The sequence below is a fragment of the Myodes glareolus genome, chromosome 11 (assembly GCF_982192425.1).
Source record: "Myodes glareolus chromosome 11, mMyoGla1.1, whole genome shotgun sequence".
In the NCBI taxonomy this organism is placed as follows: domain Eukaryota; kingdom Metazoa; phylum Chordata; class Mammalia; order Rodentia; family Cricetidae; genus Myodes; species Myodes glareolus.
The window spans coordinates 24269728-24280789 of NC_142036.1; the positions used below are offsets into that span (position 1 = coordinate 24269728).

At 43.6% G+C, this 11062-nt stretch overlaps 1 protein-coding gene across 8 annotated transcripts in view; it reads right to left on the bottom strand.

The window, feature by feature from the left end:
- Nucleotides 1-8720, bottom strand: part of Unc79 (unc-79 subunit of NALCN channel complex) — a 246882-nt gene extending 238162 nt beyond the window's left edge. For 7 of the 8 annotated variants that reach the window (XM_048449516.3, XM_048449519.3, XM_048449518.3 and 4 more), the window contains exon 1: nucleotides 8100-8206. In XM_048449516.3, coding sequence (XP_048305473.3) covers nucleotides 8100-8121 — 22 coding nt within the window. In that variant the 5' untranslated portion in view covers nucleotides 8122-8206. Of the gene's footprint in view, nucleotides 1-8099; nucleotides 8207-8284 lie in introns of those variants that run through there. The other variant, XM_085697861.2, reaches the window with a different exon arrangement.
- Nucleotides 8721-11062: the final 2342 nt, after the last annotated feature.

An 11062-nucleotide genomic window follows, 5' to 3' on the forward strand; every position in this document is an offset into this window, starting at 1 on the left:
GGTGGGTGTGGCCAGCCTGTAGCTCATCATTATTATGAGCGGAACTAAAGAACATTCACATTTGGAGAGGAAGGTCCCTGCACTTGACACTAACTCGGTGAGCACAGGCCACCTTTGAAGGAGAAGGTGAGGAAGACCTGGGATGCACTGTGGTGTAATAAGGCAAGTCAATGGGAACTTCATTATGTTACCACAGAACAGTGGCTACCCTACGTATGTTTCAATGTTCAGCTGCTTAGAAAGCATTTACTCCGTTCTCAAAGTCAGAGAGCTCTATTACAGGTCAGCGCTGATGGGCAGTTACCGATGGGCCTTAAAACTGAGGACAACGACATGCCGGTTTCTGTATTTTTAATGGCTCGCCCAAGCTGCTATGTGACAGTAGACTTGATGGGAAGAAGAGCGGTGCTCTCTTTAGCTTTTCTGTTGCTGTGATAAAGCACTTACCAAAAAGAATTTGGGGACGGGGAGGGTTGATTTGCTTTAAATGGTATAGCCCATCATTGAGGGAACGTGAGGCAGGATGTCACACAGGAGCCTGGAGGAGGGAGCTGAGGCAGAGAGCACAGAGGAACTTGGCTACCGGCACGCTGCACTGGTTTGCTCAGCTATCTTTCTTATAGCTCAGGCCTTCTTGCCCAGGGATGGTACTGCCCATCCTGGGCTGGACCTCCTCACATCAATTGCCAATCACGAACTTGTCCCCCAGGCTTGCCCACAGCTCCATCTGATGGAGGTAATTTTTCAAATGAAGTTCCCCCTTCCCAGGTGTGTCAAACTGACAACCAAGATCTGCCATCAGAAGTAGACAAGGGAAGCACATTAGAAGGCTGTTGTAGTAGAGAAGGGCTGTGCTCAACTCCATAGCTAAGCGGCAATGGCAAGAATAAACAGAAAGTGATCTATCTAAGCCATATTTAGGAGAAAAGGCCAGATTACTAGTATACTAGCTCTTCTCTCTCAGAGTTGACATTAGAATTGATGTATACCAAAGTGCCTTGGGCAAAAACAATAAATACCTAATCTTTCCTGTGAACGGTTAAGATTCAAACCCATGTAACTGTCTTGTGGAACAGAAGTGAGGAGACCATTGTGTACGTACTCATGTGTAGGCGTGCATGTGGAAGCCAGGTGACACCTCATGGACTAGTCCATGGGAGCAGTGCTTCTCAGGCTCCCTAATGTTGCGACCCTGTGACTTTTTTATTTTTATTTATTATTATTATTATTATTGGTTTTTCGAGACATGGTTTCTCTGTAGCTTTGGAGTCTGTCCTGGAACTCACTCTGTAGACCAGGCTGGCCTCCAACTTACAGAGATCCTCCTGTCTCTGCCCCCCGAGTGCTGGGATTAAAGGTGTGTGCCACCGCCACCTGGCATATTGCCATCCTTTAATATGGTCCATGTTGTGGTGATCCCCAAACAGAAAATTATTTTCGTTGCTACTTCATAATTGTAAATTTGCTACTGTTATGAATCGTAATGTAAATATGTGATATGCAGGATATCTGATATGAGACCCCTGTGAAAGGGTCATTCAACACCCCCCTCAAAGGGGTTGAGACCCACAGATTGAGAATTGTTGCTTTAGAGTGTCATCCACCCTGTCTCTCATTGACATGGGGCTCATCAAGTAGGCCAGGCTGCCAGATCAGCAAGCCCTAGTAATATGTCTATCTCAGGCTCTCCAGTCCTCAGATTAACGTGCAAGCCACCATGCCTGGCTTTTATCTTTCCTTACTTTATTTTGTCTTATCTGTGTGTGTGTGTGTGTGTGTGCGTGCATGCACGTGTATGTACAAACTTACACTTCACCCAGCTTTTTTTATTGTATGGGTTATGAATGGGCCATCTCCCCAGCCTCAAATATATATAACTCTTTATGTCAAATTGGTTATATAATTATGTTATCTTTTTCGACTTCTAAGACAAACCCATTTTTAATTTATTTTTAAAGTTAAAATAACACCACATATCATAAGTGTATATGTGTGCATACATCCTTTCAATTTTATCCATGTGTCTGTCTCTGGAATGGTGAAAATGAAAGATACTTGAAATGCTGAACACCCCTCTAATTCTAATCCAAAGCCAACTATAAAATAAAACTCATGATGATCTATATGCTGTTGAAAGGGCCAGAAAGAGAGACAACCAAGAGAAACAGAATGCTTCAGATGAATGGCTGCGATTTCCTCACCACAGAAAGCTAGACTATTGGTGAACACATGTTAGCTAGTTCTCTATACTTTCTGAAGTAGTAGAGTTCACATCTAAACCATTATGTACTCATTTCCAGGGAGCTACCATATCTCTTCGGAGTGTAACAGATTTATGCACATGAATGTCTAAGAGCAGTTCTCAACCTGTGGGTTGTGATCTCCTTTGGCAAAAACAAAACAACAACAGCAAAAGAAAAACTTACATTACATTTCATAACTATCACAAAATTTCAGTTATTAAGTAGCAATGAAATAATTTTATGGTTGGGGATCACCACAACATGAGGAACTGTATTAAGGGGTCGCAGCATTAGGAAGGGTGAGAAGCACTGATCTAACACATCATGACTGTATGCAAGAATTCAACATCAACCTTACACATGACTGGGCAATCTGTGCATAGAACTTGAACAGGATCCATAGAGAACTACACCTCAAAGGGTCTCTGGCTTCTGATGTGCTGCTACTTTATCTTACAATTGACTGGTTATGAAATAAGGCAGCCTACCAATTACGAATCATAATTATTATGCTAAACACAATAAAAGGAAATTTTAGCTAATTAGAGAGAATCAAAACCACAATCAATATACAATAAAAGCATAATTTGCTATATAAACACTATAACATTTGATTAAACAACTATATTCAAGTATTTTTGACAATTATAAATCCATTTAAAAACATACATTTAATGCAATATTCACATTGGAGAGAGAGCAGAATTTCATATTAATAAGGAAAGCATAAAACCATATTGAAGAACTTGATTATGTAATCCTTCCATACCAAAAAAATATTTCATCCACCCTCAATCATTTTTATTTCTTATTATACAAGAAACATTTTTTTGTATAAAATGTGCACCAGCAACGTGATGCATCCAGGAGACACAGATACGAACACAATACACACCAAGTAAGTTAAGAGAACTAACGATGATATTAATTACTGGAATCTGGTGTGACATCTAAGTACACACAGAGGAGATGGGCTGTAGTGTGGGGCACACAAGCTAAATATTCAGCATTAAATCAGCTCCTACCACACTACAAAAAGGACAACAGAGGCAAAGAGCATTTCAGGCAAAAAGCATGGTGCATTGATGGAATTAAATAAGCAGCCCACTGCAAGCACAGTGAAAATATAAAACAAATAGAACATCAGGTGAGCTAGGAGATGAGGAACTTAGTGATTTTTTCGCTAGATATTGTGAAAAGTGACAGTCTTGGAAGACTCGTGATTTTTTTGACTTGGATAACAGGTAGTGCCACTCACTGAGATGAGCAACGCTTTTTTTTAAGTACCAGTTTGGCACAATACAGTGAGTTTGCTTATCTGTATATAAGATGCCTGAAGAGATAGAGGGGCATCTCGTTCAAGATATATGTTTCAATTAGAAAATTATACTTGGTAGTAATACATATGAGGGAGATAACTGACACCATTGGGGAGGGGAGAAGGACACTGGATTAAATATGAAATCTTGGGTAAATATTTTAAAAACAAAACACAGCCCTAAAAAATAATTCTGAGTAGAAATAATCAGAAACATGAGAGAGTTTAAGGAATGTGCTAATTAGTGTCAAATAACACAGAGGATCCATATAAAACATGAGTTAAAAAACAGTGTGTTTTACAATCACAAAATACTAATTATTGCATATGTAAAGAAAAGAAGCATTTCCTCTGTAAGAAGCTAGTCTGTGATGTTATGCAAAGACTTTACAAGACTACAGACAATAGTCCTGTGTGCAAAGGAAGAATGTTTCTCTATCCTGGTGACTTTATCATGTGCAAATAAGATTTTTATTGATTTATCCAGCATGACCCTTAAGTTTGCATAGGAAGGAACAGCTTCAACCTCAAACTACTAAGTAGATACAGTCTTAAAAGAATTTGTCTGCAGCCTGCAAGATGACTCAGTGGGTAAAGATAAAGGCTACCAAGGCTGACAACCTGAGTTCAGTCCCTCTACCTCACATGGTGGAAGAAGAGACTCTTGAAAGTCGTACTCTGACCTCGACGTGCACACCATGGTATGTGAGTACACACACATGCACATTCACAAACACATATGAAGGTAACTTAAATTTTTCTAAATGTCTCTAATGTAATTAAAATTAAGTTTAATTATTAAGACACTCAGTAATGAACACATTGAAAATAGTACATATTCACATTTCTATTATATAATTAGGTATTTTGAGCTTAAATTATTAGTGGTTAATTTCCAAGTTTGACAGACATTCTGATGGGTATTCATACATAGGATTTATGTTTACCAACTGTCACACTGTCATCATAACACAAAAGATGACAGATAGTCAGGTCACGCCTTAGAAAGGTTCTAAGTAGCTAGCCAGCCAGTATTTTGCTAGAAATGTCAATCAACTCCAGGGGTCCCTATGCAGAGGAGACAAGGAATGTAGTCTAGTCTGATACTCTGTGTCCTTTTTTATTTTGTCGCATTCTAGAAAGTCAGACTCAAACTTTATATATATCCCCACTTCGGTATCAAACACGTGGTTTGCATTCAGGGTTCTGTGCTAGCACTTCTCATAGGCCGTCTCATTTCATCTTCACCTGCCGCTACCAGCTCCACGTTATAAATGACCCAGCCAGGGCTCAGATGAGTTAAACTGACTTGTTCAAGGTCACAAAGCTTGCAGGAGGCAGAGTCAGGATTCAGATCAAGGCCACATCTTACGTTGGAGCCCCAACTCTTAACTTTTGCTGTTGTCAAAAGCAAAGACTCATGCTAAAAAGCATTCCCAACATAGTCCATGTTGGTTAGCATTAACTACCAATGGAAAGAAGAAGTTGTGGGAGGAGTGATAGAATCCTTTTCAGAAGTGCAAATAAATCATGAATTCCTATTTGAGTCATTTCCAATTCTGTATGTGCTGTCCAAACATCTTCACTACAATGAACTCTGTAAGAAGCAGGGATGGAGGGGCACAGAGGAAAGGGAACTTGTCTCTTCTGCAGTCGCCTGAGAGACTGATAGGGAGCATTCACCCCCTGTCAGCAGGCAGACTCTGCAGACAACACAGAGACTGGCAGGATGTCTCACCCAGGCTCCCAACTACATCTTCGCTAAAACTAGCCTATCTTCCATTACTATTGCTTAACACGTAAAAGAAAATGCTACTGCATAAAAACTAAAGCTTGTTTGCCCTAGCTCTGGGATACACTACACTTCCGAGGTAAACATAATCTGTTTGGGTTGCAATGCAAGCACTTCCTCTTGCTGCTTCAACCAAACTCTATCCACTTCCTGTATGTGAAGCCTTCACTACTCAGGAAACTCCAAGAAAAAGAGCAATAAAATCATCTTGTTACATTATATTAAGCCTACTCCTCCCGATACTGGGTCCTTAAGAAAGCTGTGTTGTGCGTGCTCCTGACTGCAGAGGAGAAAAGGACTCCCCCATATCTCCTCTTCCCTCTGTTGATCTTCACACCCAGCACAAGAGGAAAATCTTCCTTTTGGTCCTTTCTTCTTTCTCCTCCCCAAAATAGCCATCCTCCTACCAAGTCCAAGGATAAGCTGTTTGCAATCCGCAACTTCACTTTAGTAAGTATTTACCATCATCTACCATGCAGCTTTTTGGACTGTCGCTCTATTTCCAGGAGTGCACATCACAGGCATTCGTGTTAGTGCATAAAGGAGAAAAAGAGATTCCTAACTGGAAATTTAAAATTGCCTACAGACCCAAAGTATCCGTACCCCTTTCACGGCCTCCTTTTAGTTCTCTCCTTTGCCCTCCAACAACAGCTGTTACTTTCCCCTACTCTGTAGATGGAACTCTAAGGCACAAAACTATTAGGCTAATTGACCCAAGTCTCACAGGTCATCAGAAGGGCATGCAAAGCTCAATTCCACATGCTTTAACCCAAAATACAATGTCCAGTTCATTTTCTACAGATTAAAACATCTGTTTTTGTGGACAAATCTAAAATAGTTGTATTTAAGTCCACAAATTGCCCTACACAGCCAAAGCCTGGTCTAGATTTTGTTTCATCCTGGCATTCACTGCCCAGGAAAAAAGCAAAACAAAGAACCAGGCAAACATCAAAATACAGCACACGGGAGAGAACACAGTAAGAGGACAGTGGTTTTCACTGGCTTCAACCTGAAATCACTTACATAATATGCAACTACAGAATCAAATGAATCAGAAGTGGTGGGGCTTCTCAACCACCAGAACACAGTAAAATCTTAAGGGGTACTAATGTTGTCCTCAAGTGGGAGGCTCTGCCCTGTTTCTAACTGTGTTACGGGTACTCTAAACTGAGTGCATCCGATGTTTTTGAAAGTCTCTGTAGAAACAGAATTTAACTCTGAAGGTAGATCTGACTTTTGGAAACAGGCAAAGAAAAAAGTCACAGAGGACTTTCTTCACCATTTAGGGGAGATGGACAGCTGAAATGGGAAATGCCTGTCAGCCTTATGGCTATCATGTTTTAGGTATATGCTATTACTGGACTCGGGAAATAGTTCATAAGTATTTTCTCATTTATTATCACAACTACACTATCAGTAGCTTCACCCCAGGTCTACAGATGAGGAAATGAAGTTCAGAGGGGTTAATTATCTTGCCCAAGGTCAACAGAGGCAAAACTAGTGTATAAACCCAGATGTTCTGGATTCTGAAATCATTGTGAAAGCTCTGGTGGGAAGCAGGCACACACAGTTTCTAAAGAAGCATCTGCCTGGGAATTGTGTGATCGTCAGCCTGTTCAGTCTTATGTGGTGGGCAAATGGCACAATGCATCTTATCTTTACACATTCCAAAACTGGTGTTAGTACCATTGCAAAGAAGTACACAAGCTGAAGTAGAGACAGCATTATCAGAATAAACGTGAACTGCTTTGGAAGAGACAATCATTTAGAAGAATAAGTTCTAGGCAAGCTTTTTTGAAATACCAACTAATTGCTTAATAAAATGATCATTTTTTTTTTTTTACAGACAGAAGCTTAAGTTCCTGAATCCCTCAAGTGCACTCAGGTAAACATTCCTATCAACCAACCCACCAAGTACATACCCAAGGCCTACTAGTGCGCATTGCAATATGCGGACCATGCTGGAAACGTTCTCTGTCCACATGGAGTTACCATGTTGTTTCCAGCCGAGCACATAGTCAGTCATTATTGGTACAACCAAATTCCTCCTGTGCTATTAGAGTTTGTGTAAGCTGCCCTACAAAGAAAGCCTGCTCTATGGAAAAATCATTAGATCAATTAGATCATTTTCCCAGCGCTCCTTTCACTGTCTTGTAAGACTCATACAGTGGAGGCTAGCTTTAGCATTGGTGTTGCTATTCGTGAGTTAATTTTCCTTATGCAGAATTCAGCCTGCTCCCTGCCCCCCTCTCCCTTCTTGCCTCTTCCACCCGAAGTGGAAACTGCAGACTCAAACTCCCCGATGGCTCCAGCACCAAGAACTGGGCATGCTCAGAAGGCCGGGAAGGCTTTGGTTGCAACTGACAGTTCCCCGCCCCTGATTTGCCGCTGCCCCCCTTCCCCCACTCCAACAAGAGATACCGAAATGTTTATCTGAAAGATACGAGGCCTCTTTTCCCCGAGAATGACCCCATTTTAATTTCATCTCGTGGGGTCTTCAGTCTGGAGAACCCCACCGCTAGCCCAAGAAGACCGCATTATTTTTTCAGCACCGGGGACAGCGCCGCGCTGCCTCCGCCGTCCACCCTCCCCCACCTCCTTCCACCCCCCACCCGCCACCCGCCCCAACCTCAGCCCCCACCCCCGCACCAGCACAATGCCAAGGTCTCCCAGCAGCCGCAAACGCCGCAGCTGCGATAGTTCCCAGTCGGAGGCCGGGCCGAACGCCGGGCCGGCTGCTACTTACACTGCTCCGCTTTGGTGGACATGGTGCTGTCCAGATGGAAAGGCTTTGCCCCAAAATCTGTGTCGTGTGAGCTCCCTCGCTCCGCCAGCGATGTTGCGAGGAAAAGAGCGCATACCCCCCACCCCCCACCCCCTCGCTTTCCCCCTCCCTTAGGCCCGTGTCGCTACCATTCGGACAAAACGCACATCAAATTGCAGAATTCGGTCCCGGAAGGTTAGGAAATCGCCCCCGGAGAAATGGGTGGGATTTAATGGGCGGCCAAAGGCTTCCTGTCCGTCCCCTCCTGGAGCTGCCCGCGTGGATGTGGGCGGGGAGACCGAAAGGAGAGAGCGAGCTGCGGCTCCTGGTGAAATGGGAAAATGGGCTCGACCGGGGGAGGAGTATTTCCATTCATAAGGCGCACGGAGGGGCCGGGTGTTTCCCAGAGAAAAGCCTCTTAAAGTGCCGGAGTCCCCGACCATTTGGATTTCCCCATTGGCGTTCTCCAGGCCCGTAGATTCTGCGGGCGAAGCAGCCCCCGGCGCCTCGACGCGGTGACCCGAGAGGAGCACAGGTGCGTCCCACGCGCGTCTCAGCCTCCGGGAGGAAGGGCAGGGAGGCGGATCCGGGGCGGGCTGCACACAGCCGGGCCGGAGGGCGACGACGGTGCTCCCGACGACTGCGAGGAAGGAAATGGAGAAGTAACACTCTGCATGGCTTCCCGGCGTGCTGCGCTCCGTGCCCTCTGCGTCCCCTGGCGGATGGGCTCTCCTGCTGCTGAGCAGCGATGGGAGGTCCCACTGCCAGGGGGCTGTGAGAAGACTTGAGGGGGTGGGGGTTGGAGCTAGGGAAAGGAGGAGATTTCCATAGATGGTGAAGCTGGAAGGTCCACAGAAAAGGAAGAGGAGAAACTGGAGACAGGAAGAACCCAGGCGTGCTCCTTACAGCAGTCCAGCCTGGGAGCGGTGGGAAGCCCCTTTATCTGCTGGGAAGCAGAAACCAATAGAAATGGGAAGCGATCAAAAGGGCACCATGCATATTAATCGGAAGACGCCTGGATAGTCCACCTCAAAGTAAGAAAGGCATTGGAAGCCCGGACCTAAAAGACCCAGGTCCCATTGCTTTCTCCCGCAGCTGTTCTTTCCATCTCTCTAAACCTGTGGTTCTTCGTCATCTGTAAAATGGGAACAATACAATCCATCCTGCCACCCAGAATAAATGGGCAGTCAAACAACACAGTGGGGGTGAGAGTTCTTTTAAAATGGAAAACTGCGACTGCTAGCCATTTAGAACCATTCTTCATTCAAGTCGTTCAGTTGGGAAACTGAAGGGCAATGATTATAGCGAACTGATTTACTAAAAGCAATAGGAACTCTAAGTCGAGGAGTGATTTTTAGTATCTATAAAACCAGTGTTCTTCCATCTCACGAGGAATGATCTGCAAGTTAAGGGAAATAATAGTAAATTCCTTGTGAGGATGTACTAAATATCCAGATCTTTGACTGCTAAGAAAAAAAAAAAATACTGTGAACAAATGCACGGTATCTCCAGGGGAAAAAAAAAACTCTAGGGAGCTGTCCATGGTACACACAGCAGAGTTGCTGAACCGCACACAAGCGGGCAGGGATTTGGCTCTTGAGGATGCCCATGTGACTGCATTCTTAGTAGGTAGGTAGATAGCTGCCCAAGCTATCTCCCTGAACTATTGTTCACTTCCAAAACCTCAGCCCCGTCTTCAGGCAAAGATAAAATGATTCTGTGAAGAATGATGGTGAAGGGTTAATCTTGAGTAAATAAAATAAAATAAATGGAAGTCGATCTGAACAAAACTATGACTATAATGAACATTTCTGAGAAGACGGCAAATGCTTTGTGTGAATAAAGGAAAGCTTAAGGATTTATCCCAAAATTTCTGAGAAGTTTGAGTTTTAGTAAAGAAAGCAATAATTGAAGTTTGAAAAGGAAAAAAAAAGTGGCTTGTACAAACACCAAAGGAGGAAAGAAGTATGCCCTGAAAACTATCCCCACCTCCTTCTCTGCCGGCCATTTCTGCATTTGTCATTTAACCTCCACTTCCACACTGAGAACTGGCCGCTGCTGAGGTCATGGCCACCCAGGTTAACCTGGATCTAGGTTTCAGATCTGCTCTTTATGGTCCTATTCAAGTCTTTTCACTTTCTATGTCTAAATTTTTTCATTAAAAAAAATAGTGACACAATAGTCCTATCCAAAGCCATTGTCAGGATTAAATGGGCATGCCTGTGAGAATCCAGGGCAGCCAGTGCACACGAAGAGTCACTGTTGCTGGCAGTACTGCTCAGGATGCTCACGCACCTCATCCATTCAGACCAGTTCTCTGTGGGACCTTTCAATGCCTCAAGTCGTCCACATCATTGACACCACTCCTCAGCCTTGACTCTCACTAGTTCAGCCTTCTGACTTGTGATTGATTGGGTTAATTCACTAGCCTGGACCATCTCCACACCCAATTTCCCCAGGACAACACATGTTCAGTGAGACACACTCCTTCTTTTCTTCTCTCTGTCTCCTGCCTGGGTCAACCTTTCTTTTGTCCACTGCAGAAGCTATGCCTCTTCTCCTTGCCAGATAGAATGTCTCTGCTTCTTAAACCCTGCCTGTAGTTATAAATGTTTCCATTTGTTCTGGATAAGTGCATGCTCAGCATATAGAGAACTTTTCCACTCTGAAAAAGTTTGACTAATCATTCAACTGAGTAGGTAGCCACATCTCTATGCAACCACCTGCATTGTCTTGCCTACTTGCTGTTCACTACTGGTGCAATAGATACTTCAAAGAGTCACTAATCATTCCGTTACCCAACTGCAATTATTTTTACTCTTGGGGCCAACGTTTGAAATAGTTCCCTATTCATTTTTAAAATTCCCTCTTCCCTTGACCTCTGTGGTACACATTGTTCAAATCTCTTTGCTTCTTTCTTGTGGTTCAAGATGTGAACTCTCAAC